Here is a 25,718-nt window from a genome sequence, read left to right on the forward strand (position 1 = left end):
ATCCAGTCAGCTACTAACTCTTACACGTTTTAAGGGCAGAGATCTTCAACACGTAGGATATTTATTTAATGTTCTTACGCGTACTGTTTGCGTGTAATGAGCTATTAAAACCAGATAACTATAACCTACACAGTATCTTATGGAAAGCTTTCGGTTTCTTTCATTAGATTTATTATTATGCGATTGCCGTTACCGAGTTTTTTTTAATTACCATTGGGTGGTTTACAGCTTCATATTACTTATATTCATATTACTCATTATTTGCTTTATTAGAACATTTTTAAATGCATTACTATAATTTCATAGATAAATAAGATATCTCAGATTGTCGTATTTGTCAAACAAAAGTAAGGCGAATAACTTGTTAATATACTTCCATAATACGACATCCATATAAAGACTTTACCGTAATTTAAACCCCGAAACAAAAAAAAAGATATGAAGATTTTTTGATAAAGCAAATGCATGCAAAAGTGGTTTGATGATGATCTGTTAAAAAATGAATCTTTTGAAGTGATTCATTATGTATTAATATATCATTTGATTAACAGTAGAAAGCACGCTGTTCGGCGTTGAAGTACTTCCAGGTTATGTTTGTTGTGTAATGTGAGCGTAAACATTTTATTTATTGGTATACATTAATTTTTATGTTTATGTCAACAAACTTATCATCTGATTATGAACAAAAACGTGTGATTAGATTCTGAAATAATGGAAAACGTTGTTTTGGTTTTGAACCTCCTTCAGATATATTATAATCTGTAAACGTTTATGGACTGTGCTATTGTAGTCTGTTGTTACTTGCAGTAAATCCTTTACAATTGGCTGACGAAATAAACTTTATGTTCATGTTTTTTATAATTAACTTAATTAACTAAATAATTAAATTAATTTACTATCTCAAGTATTTCAACACGTTTAATATTCTGTTTTTATTAAACTTCCGATTTTTTTATTAAACTTATTAGATTTCGTATTTGAACTTAGCAGAATATGAAAGTACAATTGTTATTTATTCTAATATTCAGCAGTTAATAAAATTCCCTCGAAATATTAACTTAATTTTAATAGTGGTCTGAATAATAAAAATTGTTGTTTTAACTTTTTACTTTCTTGTTCTAAGTAAAGGAAGTATTGTGATCGCAAAAATTTTGGTTTTCAGATTTCAACGGAAATATACATTTTGACCACCCCTGAATCCATTTTGACTAGTTTCGCCGTTACGTATGTACGTACATATGTATCTCGCATAACTCAAAAACGTAGAATGTTGAAATTTGGATTAGGACTGTTATAACATCTAGTTGTGTACCTCTCCATTTGATTGCAATCGATTGGACCAAAAGTGTTCAAAAAATCCTTTTCTTAACTGCAGTAATAAGCCCTCATTGAGATCTTTTCAACGATATATTATAAGTGGTACTTATTTTCATCGGTTCCGGAGTTTAGCCAAATAAAATTTTAATTTATGAAATATTTTGTCCTATAAGGGGAAGGCAAACTTTTTTTTTAATTTAAATATATTGATTTATTATTAATTATTAACATCTGATTGTAAAATAAAATTTACAATAAATAATAATTCAATAATAACAGTAAAAATAAAAAAAAATGAAAAATATCAAAGTTATTAATAAAATAAAATTTTATGCACTTTTCATTTTAAAGAAATAAAATTTTATGCACTTTTCATTTTAAAGAAATGTGTATATGTAATTTAATAGGCACACCAGGAAGTTATGTGATGCCCACATCAGTTTTTTTTTTTCATTTTTGTAATGTTATAATCTAATTAACATACTTTTGTTTATGACCAAGTTATATATTCAGATTTACGTATACAGAAGTAGCATCTGTGTAACAAAACTATGAATATATAATTATAGAGAAACAGCGAACATTTTCCAGTTGTATATATTCATAATTTATTTATTTTTATGTGATTCTTCAATCTTATACATACACTACAAATTTTTTTTGGTAATAACAGAGCCCTCATTTGTTATTTTAAATGGTACTATCCATAAATGAAATATTCTAATATGACTTTAATAAGATCTAATTAAGTATAAACTGACCTGAATTGAGATACAGTGTAATAATTTTAGTCGGGTTAGGTTTCATTTTTTTATTTTGAGATTATACTACATAATAATCAGCGGCAATAAGTTACATTGTTTTAATAATTTTATTGGTTTATTTCCTTTTTTAAGCAATTACAAGCTAGCAATCCAATTTCAGCCACGATTGAGAGATCAATTTTTGTTATCATTGTTATTCACCTGACGGATTTGAACCCAGAGTCTAATTCATGTATAATGTTATAATTTTCATAATTTGTTTTTTATGGTATAAAAAACAGGTACAAATGCTTGTTTGATGAACTGTAGACTAATGAGATTATTTTCTCTGTTACCAAATTGAATAAATGTCTATCACTTTAATGTGTATTTTAGATTTATCACTCTTAAAATAAATAAGTGCAGTAAAAATAAAAATTACAAGATATTAAAGTCGATACATCATCATACTTTAGAAGTGCTTTAAATATTATTTATATTTCCTTTGGGTATTTACTTTATTTACAGCTGTATAAAGTTGTTAAATTTTAAAACATTACATTAAATTGTACCACCATTATAATTTTTTTTAGGATTAGTTTTTTTATGGATGAAACATTATTTTTGATTTTAAAGCAAGTTGAAATTATTATTTTTCAGATATAAATGAATGTGATCAACCAGATGCTTGCGGTCATAATGCTGTCTGTCACAACACACCAGGAAATTATACTTGTGACTGTTTAAAAGGATTTGTTGGCAACCCTTATCATGGAGTAAGTATGCATTTAATTTTACTTCATATAATTTCTAAATTGCATCTGTTAAAAGCAGTTTTATATAAAAAGAGTTAAGATACATTGTTTCTTTTAGAACATAACTATTGTAATCACACAACTAGAGTGTTTAGTTGTAGAGTAAATGTCTAAATGTCTGTTTTGACTCTTAGTGAAATATTTTTTAAAACAGAGAAGCAAGAGGATGATTAAATTGTTAATTAAGTTTTTGTGGGATAGGAAATTAACCTGTATTGAATTTTTAATATTTATTTACATTTTCTTTAAAATGTGTTCTCTTCAATTATATGTTTAGTATTTGCATATTTTTTATTGCATAATTAAAAAACTAAATGTTTCATTATTAGCTATATGGAATAATAAACTGGATATATTACCTTATTTAGCCTTTCTAATTTTTTTATAAATTTGGTGAGGAATACATGTTTCTACTTTCATTCTTGAGTCTCACAGATATTTATCCGCAAATATTATTTTTGAAGTCAAGACGGAGCTTTTTGAGATACAATGACCAACCGATTAAGTTGATCAAAAGAGATTGATTGAAAACTTGGTCAAGAAATCTGGGTAGTTTACTGATCTACCCAAAACTTAAGAACAATTTTGAAACAGTTCTCATAGCTAATCCTACTATTAATAAATATTGATAAACATTGTAAACCTCTTTTTACATACGACTCTTCTTAGAAGTTGCCAGTGTATCGTTCTAGATCTTTATAACTTTTATTAAATAGTTTTTAACAACATCCTTTTGTTTTTTTAATTTAGTGTGTTGATGAGGATGAGTGCAAGTACAAAAATGCATGTGGACCAAATGCAATATGCGTTAACACACCAGGAGGAAAGCAGTGTAATTGTCTACCTGGATTTGAAGGAGATCCGTACCATAATGGCTGTTTTGATATTGATGAATGCAAGCTAAATCCTTGCGGCGGTAATGCAGTCTGTACCAATTTACCCGGAAACTACAAATGTTCGTGTCCACCTGGTGCAATAGGAGATCCATTACATTCGTGCACAGGTATACTTTTAAGAAAGATGAATTTACTACAAAAACAGTAAACAAAATAATATCACAATACAATTATTATTACTGATAATTTTTTTTTATCGGTAATGCACAACAAAAAAATGTAAAATTTTATACAAAACATTTTTTTACAGGGGAAACATCATGACATAGAACATGTCTTTAAAATGTTATTTTCTCTAAAGTATATTTTAAAATTAACATTGCTTTAGCTTTTAATTAATATTGCATTTATGTGCCTTTTAAATTGTAAATTGGTATATTTAATTTTATATGTTTATATTTTTATGTGAGAGTGTGTGTTTTGTATTAACAAAAATGTTTGTGTTATTAATTTAATATTTTTTCTACTAAATTTCATTAGTGACTATACTTAAATTATTGTAATAACAATAACTTTATTTATTAGTTTATTTTCATAAATTTTCTGAAAAATTATTCTAAAAAATTATTGTTTAATTTATTTTATGATTGTATTAGTCACTAATGGAAAATTACTAACTATTTTTATTAAAATTTTTGGACAGTGTAGCCAAATTTTATTTTGTTGGCATTTTTGTTTCCAAAATAAATTATAACGGCATTTTTTCTTTACAGTAAGTAAATAAATATCTTTCTTTCTATCTTATTTTAAATTTACTTTTTTTGTTTTAATGAATAGTTTTCTATAATTTTCTGTTATAGAAGCCATTCAATTAAATAAGCAATATTTATTCATTTATTTTCATCACTTCATCTACAGTTGAATGATGAATATGATAATCATGACATTTAACAATGTTATTTCATCATATAAATTATATTTCAATATAATGCTTGATTTTATTTATTTTTTATTTTTTAATTAAAAGGTGTAGTTTTTTTGTGAATTTTTGCTAAAGTGTTATTCACAAAACTCTATTTATTTTGAGAAATAAGTATTATTATTTTTTTTAAATGCAGACTTCCATTAAATGATTATTGGCTGCTGTTACCAAAAATTGTTTGTACATATTGTAAAGTAAATGTCATACTAATAATTTCATTATTGTTATAAAGAAAAGCATGGTTTTTGTCATATTATTTATCATCATTATTACTAATAATTAGGTGTTTTTTTTTTTTTTTTTGGTTAATTATAAAATTAAACAGATATTAACGAATGTGAGTCATCCCCATGTGGAGTAAATGCAGAATGTATTAATACACCTGGAAGTTATCAATGTCAGTGTCCTGCAGGATTCTCAGGACCACCTAAAACAGAATGTCTTGATATCAACGAATGCGGTCGACCAAATGCGTGTGGAGTCAACGCTAAATGTATCAACATACCTGGATCATATAAATGTCTTTGTCCAGATGGATTTACTGGACAAGGAAACATATTTTGCCAAAGTTAGTGTGGTTTGCTTATTAACCAGCATGTTAGTCATTATCAAAATTTATATCTGAGTATCAAAATACCAAAATATTAACATTTTATAAATTAAAATTATTATTTTTGTTATTTTTTCGTTTTTAAATAATTAAAAAAATTGAATGAATGAGAAATTGAAAAAACTTTGTCTTCATTTGCCAAATATTTAAGAGTTGTTTTATTGCTACTTAACAGAATTCTTAAATACTGCAAGAGAATTCTTTGCAACTTTTTATTAGGTGTCTCATAGTATTTTACACATCTTTAGCTTTCTTACTTGAAAGTTAACCAAGATGCTTTTAATGTTTGTTACTCATGATTTATTAAAGTAAGTGAGTTGTTACATAATTAACTAATTATCATTATTGTTTTTGAAAATATAATATTAAAGATACATTTTCCTAACGAATTAAACATTAAAATGCTATAAATTTTTAGGTAAATAAAATCAAGTCAATACTCATTAATCATAAATTTTGATACTTGTTCATTTTTTTATCGGCAGAAATGACATTTGGTTGCTGTTACAAGTTTTAAAACATTTAAATATGATTTAATTTTTTAATTTTAAAAGAATATGTATTAAAATCATTTTTATCAGTTATATCTTTAATTAAAAAAGTTTAAATAATGGTTAACCATTATTTATATATTCATTTTTATTACATAATTTTTTTTTTTTTTTTTGTTAAAATAAAATAAACTGTTGTTAGAAGCAATCAAATGATCTATATATTAATGGTTAACTGTTGTCTTTTTCTGGTTAATTTTTGCTTATTTTTTATTTTTAATAATGTTTTAATGTTATAAATGCTTTTGTTTACCGCGTTATATATGCTAATTTATTAGCATGTTTCGTAATTAATTATTTTTGTTTTTACTCATAATTTTTGTATTTTAAAAGATTTTTTATTTATTAAAAAAAAATTAACTAAGAAATTGATACAGGAATCATTTATATCTGCCATTTATAATTGTAATAATGTTTAATTACCACATTAGAATTCGCATAGATATTGCTTCTTGCCCTCTTCACTATCTAATTTGCATGTTTTGTACATATTACGAGGTCTATCATATTTTCATCTGCTTATTTTCATTTCATATTTATTTTGTGTTTACTTAGTTGCATATTTATGTTTATTTTTTTCTTTAGCTTTCATTTCCTTATTGTCTTTTCTTATTTTTTCAGCTTTTCATTAATTAAAAAAAAATTACTTATATTTTTTCAGCGTTTATATGTTTGTACTTTTAAATCTTTTTTTTCAATTTCTTTTTTAATTTACTCATACTCACTTAATATTGTGTTATGTTGGCTTTTGTATTCTCTGTGTATATAAATTAATTTTTTTATTGTTTATTAGAAATATACATATTATTATCTCATATCATATTATTAAGTGTTTTTGAGTTCATGACATGAATATTATTTTGGTGATGTATTATATACTTTGTAAATATTATTATTGCTTCATCAAACTTCTTTATAACCATTTGTAAGTATGGTTATTTTTTTTTAAGTTGTATTTTATATCACCGATTTTTTTCATGTCTAAAAATTATTATTATATGTTTTTCTTTGCTCTGCTGCATTTTTTTCTTAAGTTTCAGACAATCTATGGGGAATTTTTCTCTGTTGCGGTTTACCTCTTTATGTGTTTGCTTGGTTTCTCCTTTTGATTCTGAACTCCTTGCAAAACTTTTTTTTTTGTGTACAGCTTGTTATGTTAATCTTCTATCAGCTGTTTTATATGTTCTCCTGTGGATGATGAAGTGCTCTATAAAACAAACAAAAATTCCTCTCCTACTTTATCTTTGTCTTTTAACCTGATGAATTTTTTACGTTACAGTCAACTCTTTTTATGGATTAAGGTAAAAAAATTTCATGTTATTCTCTTTTTTTCTATTACTTATTTACAATACTCTACATACAGAACATATATATGCACAACATAAAAAGGTAATTTTTTATTCACTCTATTTCTCTTTTTATCTATTTATATTTGTTTATTTAACACATTTGCTGCTCCAATGAATAAGAAAATGCATCTTCAAATGATGTAAGAGGTAAATCAGTCTTAGTTAAGACAGAAAAATTGCAATCTTACATCTTTATGGTTAAACAACAGGTATTCTGGAAAATGAAAGATGCTAAGGGGAAGTTTCTGTGTCATGCTAAATAAAATGATTTATATAAATCATCAAGTTAAACAATACTGGATACATTTTCACTTTTCACTGTATTAGTTGTTATGAATTTAATAAACAGTGCTCTACATTGAACAAATTAATAAAATGAAAATTTATATATAATTTACAAAGTGGATTGTAATTGAGAATAAAAGGTTTAGCCAGTACCAAAAATAATCTTATTGTGTCAGCAGAATTGTAATGATTGTTTTCAGGGTCATTGGTCATCATCTCTGACCATTGAATATCAAAGAGGTACTTCCACTGTACCCTTGTCTTTTTTCAGATTTTTTTTTACTACCTATGTGCATAAACATAAAAAATTAATATTTGCTAAGTAATTCATACAAAGAACTCTAATAAAGTGGTGATTCATTGAAGGAAGGCTAACAGTTGACATTCTCCCACACAGCTTTACTGGCCGCCAATTTAAAAAAAAAGATTTTATATGTTATTAATACAAGAAACCTTACTGGTAAGTTTCATAAAAATCTGAAAATATATTTATATTTGGCTATAACTGTCACAAAGACAGCAGAAAAAATAACAGAAATAAAATTAGAACAGTGCCTCACATGACAAGTCACTTATTAATTTTAAATTAAGAAGTTTATATTCATTCCCTGATTTAAAATAAAAAAATCTGAATAAAAGATACTTATGTGTATAATTAATCATTCTAGACAAATATTAGTAAATGATAGATACTTTTTTTATCATTGTCAGTTAATTAAATGGAAATATTGAAAAGTTTTAATCTCTTTTCAGTGCTAAAACTTTGCTTCAAAAAAAAAAAATACAATTTTTAATGGAATTATCTAAGTAATTAAATTCTACCGTTCTTTGGGTTTAATTAACATGAATGTACCAGAGATAGTTTGTCCAAACAATTTTCAAATTTAAACTGTATGTTTAATTATAACATTTTTACTACAAGGGAGCAAAACATGTTAGAATATTGGGCATCTATCACTACTGACAATAAAAAATTGTTTTAAGCCCATGCTTTGTACGGTAGCAAATGTGTTAAATATTATTGATTGTTATAATATTACTTAAGCAAAAAAAATTCTACAAAACCTTTTTCTGTGGGATTTGATTTATATTTCTTATTTAACTTTCACTTTCAAAATTTTTTTTATCTTTAATTTACTTTCTTATCTTTTTATTTTTTATTGTAACTATTTTAAGAACTTATTTTTATTAGTAAGAAAGGGCTTTTATACATTTTCTTATAAAATATAAAACTTTTTCGAAGTACTTAGAATTTATGTTTACAAATATATCATACGTTTATAAATTATTGCCGTATGCTATTAACTAGCATAGAAAAATCTATTTTAGAATTTTTTCTTAATTAATCAGTTAATTTATATTAATAATTGTATCTGTTAAGTATTGAATAATAAATTTATTAAATATTTTATTGTTAGAAAAGCAAAAATGCAGATAGTTTAATGTTATATATAAAAGTGGATGAATTTTTTTTTTTATTATAATTAAAAAGACTTTTCATAGTATTAAAATATGTTTTTAATCTTTTACTGTTTAATCATAATATTCAAGATATTGTTGGATTAATCACTTCTTTTACAATTATGTAGATGTCCATAACTTTTTAAACAAGTGCTTTTATATGTAATTGTATCTATGCTGGTGTTAAGTTATTAACATATAATCGGTTAACCTTATCAGTTACACCTTATTAACTTTCTTTTGTCGTAAAAACAATAATTATACTCATTGTTGTATTCCTTTGTACTTATTACAAAAAAAATTAGGGAATTACCCTAGTGAGTCTTCATTTCTTGATTTTTATTTTGTTTTTTGTTATACTCAATGTTTCTAGGTTTTCTACCAAACAATCTGTTATCTAGTTTTGTGGTATACATATTCCTTATTATCTTGTCTTACTGCTATTTCACAAATATCTGCAGGAACCTGCTTCTAAAAGGTATATAACATTTTTTTGTCTTAGGTCCTTTTGTCTGATTTTCTTGAGCAAAACATCCCCTTGTCCTGTCAAATTTACTTAATTTGTTTCATTTTTAACATTTTCACATTATTCTTCATAGTAATCTATTAACAAGTATGTTACAAAATTGATAAGTACAATTTTCAAACCTTTTGGTAAACTGTTTATCTAATGTTTTTTACAATAAATTATATGGTCTTTATAAAATCATAAACCAAAAATTTTAACATCTTTTTTTTTATTTTTAAGTACATTAAACAAATTAAAATAGTGATAACATCGGAATAGACTAGTTAAAGATTTTTCAGACTAAGGCTGGAAATTTAATCCAGAAGTTTTGATGTTGCAGGCACCAAACCTTTACCCATGTTTACTACAATTATTAAACTTATTTTATTATCAGAATTACAGTTCTTTACTACAAGTTGCAAAGAAGGTTGCACTCATATGTTCAGTTGTGGTGCTACAATATGGAGAGTCATGAATTCAGCGAGACACCCAAAAAAACTCTTCACAGGAAAGAAATGCAGTCTTGCACTTTTCATAATCCGTTTTTAGGTTTTACATAGGACACTAGTTACTTCAGCCTTCCAAAATCCAGTTGCAATTAGTAAATATTGTTTCAGTTCCATCGCTAACATATTAGCTCATATTTTATCTATGAACTTTCTATTCCAGCTGAATTCAACATGTATCCTATTGTTTAAGTGCTAAAAAGATTATAATATTACTCAATAACGTTTGATATGCTGCATATCCAATCGTTTTTCTTCAGATCCCTGATCTAAGATTATGGTGAACCTGTTTACATAACCGTGTCCAGATATCTCTTCATTTTGGTTCGTTTCACTGAAAATGTTTGCACAAGTAGTTTTCTCTTGTATTGTAAATCTCTTTACTAATAACATGATATGGAAAAAAAGTATATTTTGAAATGAAATTTAAAAATATACCTTTTTTTCAAACTGTGATCATGATAATCTTGGGAATTCATGAATGAAAATGAATATCAAAAAATAAAACATAGGTTGCGAAATAATTTTATAATTTGTTTTGTTATAAAGTCATTAAAGAACTTAATGTAAATTATATCATTAAGAGTATATTTTTTTATAACACAATAGTTAATTATAAACTGTAAAGTTTTAATATTCTGTTTTATGTACATTACAATTTTTAGATATTAATGAATGCGATGGTAATCCGTGTGGAGCAAATGCATCATGTACAGATACAGTCGGCAGCTTTGCTTGTTCTTGTAAAGAAGATTATACTGGTGATCCGTATAAAGGTTGCGTTGGTAAGTTTTCAATGTAAATTATTTGATTTATACATTTTTTTATTGATCAAGAAATTTAGATTGGTGGTATAAAACAACTACGTAGTTAAAAATAAATCTTAAGAATTAATATATATTTATATATATTTTATTTTTTTAAATTCTGATTTGAAAAATATATATGAAAATTTTTAGTACTTTTATTTCTTCAACAATGCATATTTTAAATGTATTTTATATCTCGAATTGTTTCCCTGTGAATTTGTTTTATTTTAAAAACAATTATATACCTTCTATCAGTTTTCTAGGCACACTGTTTTATTATCAACTGAAATGATTTTATACATTAAAAAAGACATTTAAATCAAAGCTTATTGAAATAGTATACATTAAGAATATTTCTTTTTATACAATACACTAAGGAAAGATGAAGGTTGTACACCATTTATAAGACACCATCGACACAACCCACATAAATTTAGTATTACTGGATAAGGGATTACCTCCCGGGTTTGCATCAAACAGATTTAAGATGAAATAGAAAGTGAAAAAGTTAGTTAAAATTCAAATTTGTTTAACTGGCTCGTTGATGCATTCAGTCACCACTGACATGCCACAAATGCCAGCCATATGTATACTTCAATCATTGTATTTTTCATGTTGTGAAATTTTCTCACAGGCCCTCTTGTAATTAAATTGATTGTTTTTTTTTTTGTTGTGTATTGCTTTCAGAGATTTTCTTTGCTATTCTCTTGATGATGAACCTTGTAGTTTGAAAAACCTCAGTATTTTATCATATCATTGTTAATGATGATATGTATATATAAAATTAGGCAGTGAAGTGAATGTGTTAGGGAATACTCATTCCCCAAACACATTACACTATTTTATATGCAATATTATTATTATTAAATAGAAGATACAAAAGTTGTGAAGTTTACGCTGTGTATATCACAAATGGAAAGAAAATAGAATTTCTCAAAAAATATAAAACATAATTCTATCTTCCCTTGTTAAACTGAAGAAATGTTTATAATGCATCATTTCAGAACACAAAGGGATAATAGATTTGTTGTTTTACACTATCCCAGTTTTTTCTATGGCCATAATTCCCATAAAACACGTGAAAGCAAGAGGTACCTATCAGAATTGCTTTCTCTGAAAGCAATGTTGTTATTCTTAAATATATCCATGTCCTTTTTGTGAGTGATTTGTCTCATTATAACCGTTTCAATTATGGCACTTTATAATGGTAATTAAAACTATTTTTCCCTAATTTGGATAAAAATCAAGTGATTAATCACTATCTTTTAAGTCACTTATGCTGAAAAAAATAACAGTTGATTTAATTTTAACAACAATTTTTTTTAAATTTAGTTTCTAGTTAAAATTTTAATTTCATATTAATTAATTGTGTAAAAAATTCTGAATACTTTAAACTACAATCTTTAAAATTTTATTTTAGATATCAATGAATGTGTTGCACTGGAACGTCCATGTGGAACAAATGCAAAATGCGAGAATGCTGTGCCAGGCTATAATTGTTTATGTCCCCAGGGATATACTGGAAAACCAGATCCAACTGTTGCATGTGAACAGGTAATAATTACTTTTTGTAACAGTAACTTTTATCCTTTTTTAGCTGCTGTTATCATTTATTATTTTGCTTAAGGTATTTTTAATATTTTTCTGCCCACTTTTTTTCTTTTCAAAAAAAAAAGAAGTTGAATGTACGTTGTAATGATAAATTACCATTGTAATGATAATTTCTCTAATAATATTTTATTATATATATGTTGAAAATATGTTTGACTTATTTTAATTAATTAATTTTAAACTTTATTATTATGTTTTTTATTTTGATATTCCTCATTGATGTAAATTGTACTGTTCTAAGGTATATATCTGAAATAAAAGATATTTACATATTATTATATTCCTTGCTTTTCCTTTTTTTACTGATTTTTATTTTTCTTCAAATCATGTACATTTTTAGAGTGCTTTCATTTCTTATCTCTCTCATCTTCTATTGATGCCTTGAATACTAATGCCACTTAACTTTTGTCTTTATACATTTGATGTAATCACTTTTTCTCCTTTGAAATTATATAGGGTGAATGTCGTTCACTAAGTCTTATAAGATCTATTTATAATCCTTTTTATAATTTGTGGTTCTGCAGTGCAGTTATTTCTATATGGTTCTGCAACATATTAAATGTCTGAAGTATGCTGAAAATTAAAAAAAAATGAAATACAAGGAAGAATAAAAAAATCAATGCTCAGTTGCGTGAAGTAGATTTAATTAACTCTAGTAAACCATGAAGGTTAAACAATTCTAGTTGCAGTTTCTATTTAAGTGAGTACCTATGTAAAATAGCTACTTATCCCTTTTTTAAAATAGTCAGTAAGAAAATATAAAAAAAAACATGTTGTTATATTATTTATTCATCCATTCATTTCCACATCCATATTTCATGTATTTAATACATATTTCCTTTTCTCTCTTTAATTACATCCATGTTTCACATCTACAAAAACATATTAAGGCTTAATACTTGGGCCTTATATAAAATTTATTGAAATTCTCTTTTACAAGTATATTTGTTCAAATGGCGGTTATTGATTGCAATAACGTTTATAAAGGGAAGCTATTGCTGCCTTTGCTTGTATTACAGTTACTATTTTTCAAGCTTTAAACTCATTTATTGTTCTCCTATGTCTGTAATTTAAATGAAACTTTACTCTATACTTTTTTTAATAATTTTAAAATATTTAATTTATAATTGTTATTAACAAACTTAAAAAAAAGGAGGAGGTTCTCAATCCAACCAGTACATATTTTTTATGCTTATTCATGCTCTACTGTTCATCAAATTAACAAATTTTCAATGATTACTTATTATTTTCTTTCAATAAAGTTCTTCTAATGGTCCCAATGTAAATTTTTACAATAAAAAATTTGATTGTGTGAATAAATTATTTAAAGATATTTTTGTCTTTATCAATGTTCAGCATTCAATTTTTATAGAGTGATGTTTCATAGTTAGATGTCATTGTAATAAACTATTTTTGCGTGAAAATTCAAGAAAATTAGTAGAAAAAATTAAGCAAAAGTAAATAATGTATTTCTATGTTCCACAGAGTCTTAGCAGCATACAGTTACAATCTCTTTGTCATTTCTCCTTTTTTTCTTATTTTTATAAAAATAGATTTTTGTATATGCATTTATTGTGAATTATTCATTTTCCCATAAGCAGTGGTTCTTGAAATCTACCCATACTTTAGCTAAAACTAAAAGATGTTTGTACAAAATAAAACTGACTGAAAAACCACACTAAATTGTAAAAATAGTATTTTGTTATGTTTTTTAAATTTTAATTTATTGAAGACTGTTCCAAATTAAGGGTTACTAAATTATTGGTATCTGTTTTTAATTGGCACAAACTTGAAAAAATAAATAAAAATTTTAAGAATTGAAAAAAGGTTTTTTTGTTTAGTCTGTATTTTTTAAATCAGTTTTATTATTTTTTTTTTTTTTATTTTCTTATTCTCTCCTATTCTATTTATTTTAATTCTACGATAATTGTTTTGTTTTCCAGATTGATGTCAATGTACTTTGCAACACAAATTTTGATTGCGTTAACAATGCTGAATGTATTGAAGGTCAATGTTTTTGTCAAAATGGTTTCAAAGCACAAGGTTCGATATGCATCGATCTAGATGAATGTCAAACTAATCCGTGTGGGCCATTATCTAAATGTACTAACACACCAGGAGGTTTCCATTGTGAATGTCAACTTGGATACATTGGAGCTCCACCTAGAGTACCTTGTAAAGGTAAAGTATTCATTTCAAAGTAGTTAAGATGTTACTAGTTATTTAAAAAAAAAAAATATTTTAATTATTCAACTGGCCAACAAGTATAAATAATGGTTAATCTTCTAGATTTAATCCTCAGTATGGTCTAACATTTTTTTATCGTAAGAAAAAAGATTTCTGGAATTGGATATCAGCATCAGTTGTAGCAAAAAGAATAAATATAATTTTTATTGTAATTATATTTCTACCTAACTTAATGTTCTGCTTATATATTTTTCTTATTAATTTGGATATTTATTTTAAATTATCTACTCATTTACAATTTTATTTAATTTTTCAGCACCGTGTGAAGATGTAAAGTGTGGCCCTCATGCATACTGCAAACCAGATGGCCAAGAAGCATATTGTATTTGTGAAGAAGGATGGACATTTAATCCAAATGACATTTCTGCAGGATGCATGGGTAATTTGTTTTATAATTTAATACTGTTTGATCAAAAGTTGCACTTGATAGAATTGAATCGATCTTATAACATATAATTATATGTAAGATTAGTTTCTATCAAAATATTTTGAAACATCAGTTATAAATGTAATATGTAACATAATCTAATATGTTTATAAAAATTGTTATTTTGTTGTATTAATTTTCGATCGTGATAAACTTAATATTAAATATAATAATTTTTTTTTACATGATTGCATACATTCTATATTTTTTTTAAATTATCATTTATTTGCTTGTTTAGATATTGATGAATGTGATAAAATGAATGGGCCATTTGGACGTTGTGGTAGTAATGCTATATGCACAAACACTCCTGGTGCATATAGTTGTGAATGCCCACCAGGTTTTACTGGAAATGCCTTGAAACAGTGCAATGGTAAACATTTATATTCATTTTTTATATTTATTTTATTTTTATAAATATTTCACTGCTATTAATAGGAAGAAAAATAAAAAAAAATTGTAATTTTAACTTAATTTGCAGAACTACAGTTATTTATGCAATATCTATTTGTGACAAAATTTTATTTTATTTTATTCTTTATCTTGTTTCTTTTCTAGATGTGAATGAATGTACAAAACCAGATGCTTGTGGTGTTGGTGCACAATGTATTAACATTCCAGGATCATACAGTTGTAATTGTCCTGAAGGTGCATTACCTGACCCAGATCCAACAATTAGATGTGTCAGTATTGTTACTTGTAATAATGATAAAGATTGTCCTGGAAATGCAATATGTGATCCAGAACATCACTGTCTTTGTCCAGAACCTAATATTGGCAATGAATGTCGACGTAAGTAGATTTTAATCTATTTAGTATATAAGTAAATGTGTTTTTCTGTAATTTGTGTACATCGTCTATGTATTTCTTTTGAATATTCATTTTATTAGTATTAACGTTTCAATTTCTGATCCGGTTGTACTTGAATTTCTCCCTTGACATTTCTCTTGAATAGTATAGTACTGGTATAGTTGTGCAATACCTAAATTTGTTATGATCATTGCATATGTTTTTTTTATATTTTAAAGGTTTTTTGTTTATGACACTATTGCATTTATAGAAGAGTACATTAATTATTAGATTAACTAATTTAATTAAAAGATTTATGTGAGTAATTTGAGAGTACTGAACTTGTACTTAAATCTTACTATGAATTTTTACTTTTTAATTAATTTCTATAGATTGTTCTTCAATTGATCTGTGTGAAATAGAATAAAAGCTTTTTATTATTTTTAAATATTCAGTTTTAATAACATCAGTTAATTTTTGTTATGATTACAGATCCATGTGAAAGTGTATTCTGTGGACCCAATGCACAGTGTATGTTATTAAACAAAGAAGCAAAATGTTTATGTAAAGCAGGATATACAGGAACTGCTGGAGGATGTGTTGATATAAACGAATGTTCAGGATCACCGTGTGCTACTGGGGCAATTTGTTATAATGAACCAGGGCGATACTCATGTCAGTGTCCACGAGGATCTAATGGAGATCCATACAGAGATGGTTGTGGTCAACCGAAGGTTCAAGATTCATGTAGTCCAACTATTCCCTGTCCTAATGGTGAATTATGTGTAACTGATGACTATATTGGACAGAATGTTTGTATTTGTCAAAGAGGTTATATTAGAGATTCAACTTCTGGTAAATGTAGAGATTTAAATGAATGTACTGAATCAGAAGATAAACTGCCTTGCGGTTTAAATGCTGTTTGCAAGAATTTACCAGGAAGTTATGAATGCCAATGTCCACCTGGTTTCAATGGAAATCCTTTTACACTTTGTGAAGGTAAGGAAATAATGTTTTTATTTAAAGTTTTGCTAATAATAAAAATATTTTTGATATATTTGATTTTAAAACAACAATAAGCGTATCTAATTTTAGTTTATATGGTAAGCTTCATTTCCAAAAAAAAAAGCTTTATAGTTCTACAACTCCTTAAACATCTCAGTATGTAGTATCCTGAAAATTTAAGCATATGAAATATAAAATACATACAGCCAAATATTTTTACAGCCATATTTTTTTATCCTAATGTATACATTGCAATCTCTTCAACTAATGAACAATAAGCAACCTCCCTACAACCCAATGAGATGAGGATGATATGTATGACAAGTAAATGTGATGTAGTCTTGTACAGACTCAGGGTTTCCTGCTGAGACAGGGACCCACTAAAAACCCTCCCCCTCACACAATGTGGTGATAGAACCACACAAAGGGTATTGCACCATCACCACACGTGTCCACAGGCTGTTTGTTTATATTCAGTTACGTTATATATTTTCAGATCAGTACAAAGTTTTTCATATTCTGATCAGTGTTTGAATGAGATATCTCAAGTTAAATTCTAATATTAATCTACTGGTATTGTTTTGTATTTGGCACTACTTAGGATTCTATGTTTTAACAACAACATCAGACTACTAAAAATAATTTTGAAAATGTATAGTTTCCTAACCACTCTCTGAAATTGATTGAGTATAAAGTAATTTGGTGAATGATCAAAGATGTCTGATGTCAAAGGTTGTCACGTAACTAGTTTCTGTGGATAGAGATGTAATAGCATTATATATCCAGTTTAAATTTGTGTAGGTGTTTTGTAGGTGTTTCATATTATTTATTAATTTTTAAGGTTAGTGAAGGTACGTTGGTCCAGATTCATTATGTAGGCCTTGTCTACTGTAAATATTTTTACTTTTGTGTAATTTTTATTTGTATTTTTTTTTTTGCCAAATAATATTAACAATCCTCCTGGTTTTAAATTAAAATCTATCATTTCATTTGCAGAATGCAACACACTTGAATGTCAATGTAGACCACCATATCAAGTAGTTGGTACTGAATGTATATTGGCTGATTGTTCAAAGGATAGTAAGTGTCCTCCAGGTGCAGAATGTATCACAATTGCTGGTGGTGTCAGTTACTGTGCTTGTCCCAAAGGTTTTCGACCTAATGATGATGGATCTTGCCAAGGTTAGTATAATGTTGTTTTTATAATGTTTTATTCTTAATTTCCCGTCTTAGTCTATTATATAAAATAAAGTCTTTTCTCTTTTGTTATGCATAATGTTTACTTTACTATTTGGTTTGTAATTTTAAATCTTATTTTGTAGTTTTATGAAATAACTTCGAAATTTTCTTTTGTATTTAGTAATTTTATTTTTAAAAAAACAAATTTGTAGAACTTATTGTATTTAATTAATATGCAGAATTTATATTTGTAGCTAGATTTACTCATATAGTAATATCTATGTTGTTTCTATTTTTCTTAGATATTAATGAGTGTACCGACAGTAGAATCTGTGGTTATGGTGCTGAATGTATTAATGAAAAAGGTGCATATAAATGTGTTTGTCCTCCTGGTTATAATGGTGATCCATACAGATTATGTTCTCCAAACTTAGTAAGATGTCTTGCTGATAATGATTGTAATACAAATGAAAAGTGTGTTCAACCTGGTGAATGTGTTTGTCCTCCACCATATTTTGTTGAAGGAAATAAATGCAAAAGTAAGTAATTATATTCTGCTATCTCTGTTAAGATTGAAATTTTTACTATAAGTCACATGACTTTTACTGTAATATCATGAATCTTTTACTTTAATGTGTATCTTTGAGTGACAGTATTTGTTATAATCACATATTCTACTATTCTGATGAAAATTAATGGTTGGAATATTATGAAGCTCTTATCTAAGCTAATTGAATCATATTTTTGGTACCCTGGTTATCACTGTATCTATATATTTTTTTGTTTAAAAGGATTTTATTTTTATTTTTATAAAAAGATTTTAAAAAGTTGCCAGATACTTATTGCATAACTTATATTTCAGCTTTCTTAAAATAATTGTATTTACTGTAAACAATGAGTTTCCAGATATAAGTTATTATTAATTAGATTTTTCTTTCCCCAATCACTGTTTACTGTCTTTTATACAAACTAATAAAAACCTATAAACTGTGAAACTAAGATAAATGTGTAATTTTACAATGTAAAGAGTATGGTTTTTTTGGGACAGTATATATATATATATATATATATATATATATATATATATATATATATATATATATATATATATATATATATATATAAAATAAAATATTTCTTCATTCTGTACTTGAATTGATCAAGTTGATTTACATTATATATATAATGTAAATCCTTATTTTGTTTTTCTACAAGAGTATTTTCACGGGATCCCGCATCATCAGTTGTGTGTAAAAGACTTTTTGTATAATTACATACTAAGCATAAAAAAATTAAAATTAAAAATTGAAAATTCAAATTTAAAAGATTAAAAAGTTAAGAATTAAATGTTTAAAATACAAACACATGCAAGGCATATGAAGTCAATTGGGTAATATGCATGTTGCGAGTCAAATACAATACTGATACTAAGTAATGAATATTCTATATAATATCTGTGAAAGTGCTGCTATCTATTGCAGCTTTTATAAGCAGATCTCCCTCAAACTGCGTCTGTAGGTTTATCAAATTGAATCTTTGCCTGTATTTATATATATAATATTTTTCTAAAATATCTAAATTTTTATTTATATTGCCTTTTTTAATATCCAATATTTCTAAATTGATATTAACATCAGAGATAGAATGTTTATTGTTTATAAGATGATCCGCAACATTAGAAAAGCCCAATTTTTTTGTTTTTATAATGCCTAAAATGTTCATAAAATCTGGCTTTAAACAATCTATTGGTTTTACCTATATAAATATCCTCAGTCATTACATTTTATCTTATAAACACCACATAAATTGTATAAATCAGTGTTATTATTGTTAAATAAATATTATTATTATTTTTATTGTTAAATAAATATTTTATTATGTGGTTGTTAGTTTTGCATGCAGATTTAAATTTATCCTTGTCATAAACTTTGGTTTTATTTTCAGCAGTACTATTGGTATATGAATATTAAACGTTATCAAACCTTTGTGTATTATGTATTGTTTTTAAAGTTATTGTACTATTAAGTCTTCGATACTTGTTTTTTCTTATGTATGTTATCAATTAACAAAGAACTATACCCATTTTCAATTGCAATTTGCTTTATAGTATTTATTTCTGTGTTTAATCTTTCTTTGTTATTTTTTGTTTAATGGATGGCTCTATTAATCATATTTGTTTATATGTTAATTTTATGAGACCAAGAATGATTTGATTTTCTACGAATTGTTGTTTTATTGGCTATGGGTTTTCTCTATCCTAAAGTTATAATTTGATTATTTTTTTTAATTTCAATACTAACATCTAGAAAATTTATTGTTCTATTTATATCTATTTCAAAATAAAATTTTGAAATCGTTATGATATGAATTGAGTTTATTCAAAATTATGAGGTGGTCATTATTTACTGACCTCATAAATGACAAAAACATCATCAACATAATGAGTCCATAGTAAAACCTTATGTGTGAGAGTGATGCCATAAAAATTTTACTCTCAAAATCTTGTAAATATATCCCTGATATAAAAGCTGATAAAGGAAATCTTATAGGCAAGTTGCCTATGGGATTTCCCTTTAACAAATGTTGCACACAGGAAAATTCCTGTGTGCAACATTTGTTATTAAATTCAAAGTAATTTTGTTGATTTATCCTTATAATAGTAATGATGTCAATAAAATTAGGGTCTTCATTATTATTTATTTTTTATTCTATGAATTTTTTTATCAATAGGTATGCTAGGATACATGTTACTTATATTGTAACTCACCATCCTAGTGTTTTCACCGACTGTTAAGTTTTTAATTTATTTACAAATTCATACCCATTTTTTATGTTATAACTATAATGTAAATTTATTTTTATCATAAGGATTTTATCTATAATTTTGGAAATAATATAAGATGGAGCAGAAATACAATCAATCAAAGGTCGCATTGGGATGCCAGGTTTATGTGACTTTGGAAGTCCTGTTAATTTTGGTGCAACCTGTACAAAGGGGTACAATCTAGTATGGTATCTTAAATTATTGTTATAATCAAAAATAGTTTGATATTCTGTTATTAAACATTTTGTTATTTTCAAAAATTTATTAGTAGGGTCTTTTATTTCCTTAAAGTTATTTTCAGATATATATTGTTTCATTGAAATATTCTATTTTTCACTTTATATGATAACAGGTGTATTAGTTTTCAAAATTATACAATTATTTTCATTTAATTTATTCTTTAAATTATGAATTACTTTTTTATTAAAAAGTGGTATGTTAATAATATTTATATCTTTAATTTTATGGATATTGCCACTAATAATATTACATAACTGTTCCTTTTCAGGGGGATTTATTTTATTAATATTTATTTTGAAATCAACTACAATATTTTTGATAATATTATTCTTGTTAAGTAAATTAATTTAAAAGCATTTGCAATAATAGATTGCTCATTATCATAAAGTTAACATTTGTCAAATTTAAAAATTCATCATTAGTATTAGTATAATTCTTTGAATTTTCCTGCATATCAATGAAACATGAAGAATCATCTTTATTCATAACAACATTTTTTTTTTAAACTTATCATGCAGATTTCTGTTACTACCATTATTGCTATTATTTCTTATCTTAATCATATTACCAATTTTTATATGTTGCGATTCTTTTAACCTATGTATGTAACCTATATTTAAAAATTGAAAATTAAAATTTAAAGTATTAAAAAGTTAAAAAATAAAAGATTAAAATACAACTCATATGCAAGGCATAAGTAGTCGATTGGGTAACATGCATGTGGCCAGCCAAATACAATACAAAGGTTTAGGATGAAACAGGAAATCAAAAAGGGGTATTATAAAAGGAATTGTATAAATATTAGATTACATAATTCACACCTTTAATTATTAAATATTTTAGAACAAGTGATCTTTGATATATATTTAAAAATCAACAAAATAAGTTAAGATATTTCTTAATTCTTTACTTTGGTGGATCAAGTTGATTTACATTATATATTTACTAGTACAGAGGTAATATGGATCTTGAAAAGATTGATTTTAGAAAAATAATTACATATATGCGTATACATACATATTGGATCCATGGATTCATTATCAATTAACTGTTCTAAAATACTATCAGGTAAAATAGTCTATTACAGTTGTTGCATATAAAAAGCGATAGGATTGTAATGTGTTACATAATGTAATATTTTATAAATGATGATAATCACTTATTATATAGGTTGATAAGTTGACAATGAGTTTTCTATTTTGCTTTATTCAAAGGTGATTTATGTTAATTATTAATTGCATCACACTATATACCTTGTGTAATACAAATATGAATGACTGTCATTTCCCACTGTGAGTCACAAGCTCACACATTTCTAGTTATAATACTACTGTGCAAAACAGGAAGTCTTAATACTGTAAAAATATTTGGAGACAAGTCAAAGGGTACATGATGTGACTATTAATGAATGAACTATAATATTAGAGAAATTGAGATAAAAATTAGTTGAGCTTTGTTATTTCATTCATTGTAGCCTATAATTGTATTGTTAATAATATTATGTTGATCTCTGTGTAAAAAAGATAGCATCTCTATCTTTCATCTGATAGGACCTAGGTTCAAATCCTAGTTATCATGGCGATTTTCATAATTAAAAAAATTTATCTATAATCAGTGGCTGTAAGTGAGCATTTACCTGTAGTTGTTAAAAAGAAAAAAGCAAATCATTATGAATATTGCTATGTGGCAAACAAGGTATTAATAAATAGCCTGTTACTGCTTACACACATGCGCATGCGTGTTCACACACACACATATATGCATACACAAACACTCACATATGTATATATATACACACACACACACACATATATCAATTATAATAGTAATTTGATTTTATTTTTTCAGGTCCATGTGAAAGATTTCCTTGTGGTGTAAATGCTAAATGTACTCCTAGTGATCCACCACGTTGTCATTGTTTATCTGGTTTTAAAGGTGATGCTCAAGTAGGTTGTGTTGATATTGATGAGTGTATTGACCTGCCATGTGCTTATGGTGCTCATTGTATTAATGAAAAAGGTGGTTATAAATGTGTTTGCCCACATGGAATGACTGGAGACCCATATAGATCTGGCTGTAAGTACTGTTATAAATTAAAAATTATAATAAAAAGATATAACAGTTTAAAATGATTAAATATTCAAGTACTCTTTTCAAATAAGAGTGAAAAATAAAATTTTTTCTTGGTAAGATCATTTTAAGAGAGATCTCAGTAACAATCAGGTGTACAGAATACTCTACTGAAGTAGGTTCTGATAATTAACACCAAAAGTTCCATTAGAAACTGTTTGTTTTATTTTTATAATTTTTAAATATCTTTTTGCTTTTTGAATTTTACTACTTTTTTTATTGCTTTTATTATTTAAATAAAAAAAATAAAAAAATATTATTTTATAGTAGAATATAATTATAATATTAATTATAAGATAAAAATTAATTTTTTTGATATATTAGAAAAAAGAATGTTTTTATGATTATTAACAAAATAATAAAATTTGTTTATAGGTATTGGAAGTATTGCACCAAAAGGTGAATGCATAGTTGATATAGAATGTGCAGGACAATTAGCTTGTGTAAATGGCGCCTGTATAAATCCATGCAATAATTTACCATGTGGTCCAAATGCATTCTGTGAACCTGATGGAAATCATGCTGCATGGTGTATTTGTCAAGTTGGATATACTAAAAATGCTAATGGAGAATGTGTTTCTTGTAAGTTGAAATAATTTTTTTAAATTTAAAATTATTTTTTCTGTGCAGGTTGTTTAATTATTTATTTATAAAGCATAAATATACGAATGCACACTTAATATGCTTGGGATATCAGATGTAGTGTTAGCATTTCTTACAGTATATTGGAGGGATAGTGTACCACAGTAGAATGTAGTAGGTAGCAAGAAGCCAGCAGTTCATTCCTACTGTACATGTCAACTGAGTTTCTAAACTTTGACAAGTAATATTTTAATAGATGCTAAATTTTTCATTAGACACACTATAAATTAAATCTTTTAGGTTAAAGATTTTGATTCTTGGATGATAATAAAATTCTAATTTTTATAATAAATAGATTATAAATAACTCAAAGAGCAAATAGATGTTTTTGATCTTATCATCACGAAAAACAATCAACTAATACATATTTCCCAAGTATTGAGAAAACCAACACTGTAGATAACACACAATTTCATTTACTTACCTTCCTTCCTTTTTCCTGTTTAGCCTCCAGGATCACCACCAGGTATTACTTCAGAGGATGAATGAGGATGATATGTATGAGTGTAAGTGAAGTGTAGTCTTGTACAGTCTCAAGTCAACCATTTCCGAGGTGGTTAATTGAAACCCAACCACCAAAGAACACCGGTATCCACGATCTAGTATTCAAATCCGTATAAAAGTAACTGCCTTTACTAGGACTTGAACACTGGACCTCTCAACTTCAAAATCATCTGATTTGTGGTGATGCATTCACCATTAGACTGACCAACCTGGCAAATTGGTCATTTACAACTACCTAAAACCACCCTACCTCACGTAAACTACCTGCTTTTAGAAGTACAGTAGAAAGACTACTCAGTACTTTCATAAAAAATCATATAGAACTCAGTGTTGTAAATGTAAAAATATTTAGTGCCTAGTGTAGATATAACAGTACAAACACACTTCTATACAAAATAAGCAAAAATAACAAAAAAACATTAGCAAAACTGAAAACATTTCTCAGTATTCATACATAAATATTAGAATGAAAACTCAAAAATTTAAACAATTTAGATATAATGCAGGATTTAGAAGAACAAACAAAATAAATCATTGCAAACAGAACACAGTTACCAAACAAACATAAACCTCTTGGAATATATAAACTGATGAACTGCTCTGACTGGACAATGTTCTATTCGGTGAAACAAGTTAGTGTTTCAAAGTGATACAATAACACTTGGAAGCCTACCATTGCAACGTAAATACAGAATTTACTAATTATTTCACAGACACAAGTCCACCATTACTGATATCAGCCTTGATGATTAAATATGTAAAAAAAGTAAGACAGAAAATAAAATATTAATTTTCTTAGTAAGCATTCCCATTCTCTTTGCAATTCACAAAGACATATTTGTCATTTTTAGCACCTTTCTCTTTCAATTAATGTATCCAAAACACAGGTAATTGTTGAGGTTTTAATACTTAGTTATGCTTTAATTTTTTTTCAGTATGTGATGGTATACTTTGTGGTAGAGGAGCACAGTGCATCGCAACATCAGAGGGTGCTACCTGTAAATGTATTGAAGGTTTCCGTGGTAATCCATTCGCAGGCGGTGTTTGTGTAACAGATGTTTGTTCTGCAACTAATCCATGCACTAAACCAGCTGTTTGTATCGGTGGTAGATGTAAAGAACGTTGTGAAGGAGTTGTTTGTGGTGTCGGAGCTACATGTGATCCAGAAACTAATCAATGTGTTTGTAATAGATTCTTTGTTGGAAATCCAGATCTACTCTGTATGCCTCGTAAGTCTCATCTGATTAAAGTATGCTGTTTTATTTATCTTATTCATTTTTTATATTAGCAGTATTAGACAATAGAACAGTTTGTTTCCTCTGATGAGTTGTGTTAGATAAAAATAAAA

General features: G+C 26.3%; 1 protein-coding gene across 1 annotated transcript in view; it reads left to right on the forward strand.

The window, feature by feature from the left end:
- dpy (fibrillin-like protein dumpy) overlaps positions 1 to 25,718 on the forward strand; it is a 705,616-nt gene that overhangs the window by 324,167 nt on the left and 355,731 nt on the right. The window contains exons 7-21 of the mRNA XM_075365108.1: positions 2,721 to 2,836; positions 3,626 to 3,878; positions 5,019 to 5,261; positions 10,629 to 10,748; positions 12,193 to 12,326; positions 14,327 to 14,564; positions 14,887 to 15,009; positions 15,296 to 15,430; positions 15,616 to 15,849; positions 16,339 to 16,845; positions 17,848 to 18,033; positions 18,333 to 18,569; positions 22,943 to 23,170; positions 23,600 to 23,806; positions 25,306 to 25,599. Of these exons, the coding sequence (XP_075221223.1) occupies positions 2,721 to 2,836; positions 3,626 to 3,878; positions 5,019 to 5,261; positions 10,629 to 10,748; positions 12,193 to 12,326; positions 14,327 to 14,564; positions 14,887 to 15,009; positions 15,296 to 15,430; positions 15,616 to 15,849; positions 16,339 to 16,845; positions 17,848 to 18,033; positions 18,333 to 18,569; positions 22,943 to 23,170; positions 23,600 to 23,806; positions 25,306 to 25,599 (3,255 nt within the window). The remainder of the gene's footprint in view (positions 1 to 2,720; positions 2,837 to 3,625; positions 3,879 to 5,018; positions 5,262 to 10,628; positions 10,749 to 12,192; positions 12,327 to 14,326; positions 14,565 to 14,886; positions 15,010 to 15,295; positions 15,431 to 15,615; positions 15,850 to 16,338; positions 16,846 to 17,847; positions 18,034 to 18,332; positions 18,570 to 22,942; positions 23,171 to 23,599; positions 23,807 to 25,305; positions 25,600 to 25,718) is intronic.

The sequence above is a fragment of the Lycorma delicatula genome, chromosome 4 (genome assembly GCF_047948215.1).
Source record: "Lycorma delicatula isolate Av1 chromosome 4, ASM4794821v1, whole genome shotgun sequence".
In the NCBI taxonomy this organism is placed as follows: Eukaryota; Metazoa; Arthropoda; class Insecta; order Hemiptera; family Fulgoridae; genus Lycorma; species Lycorma delicatula.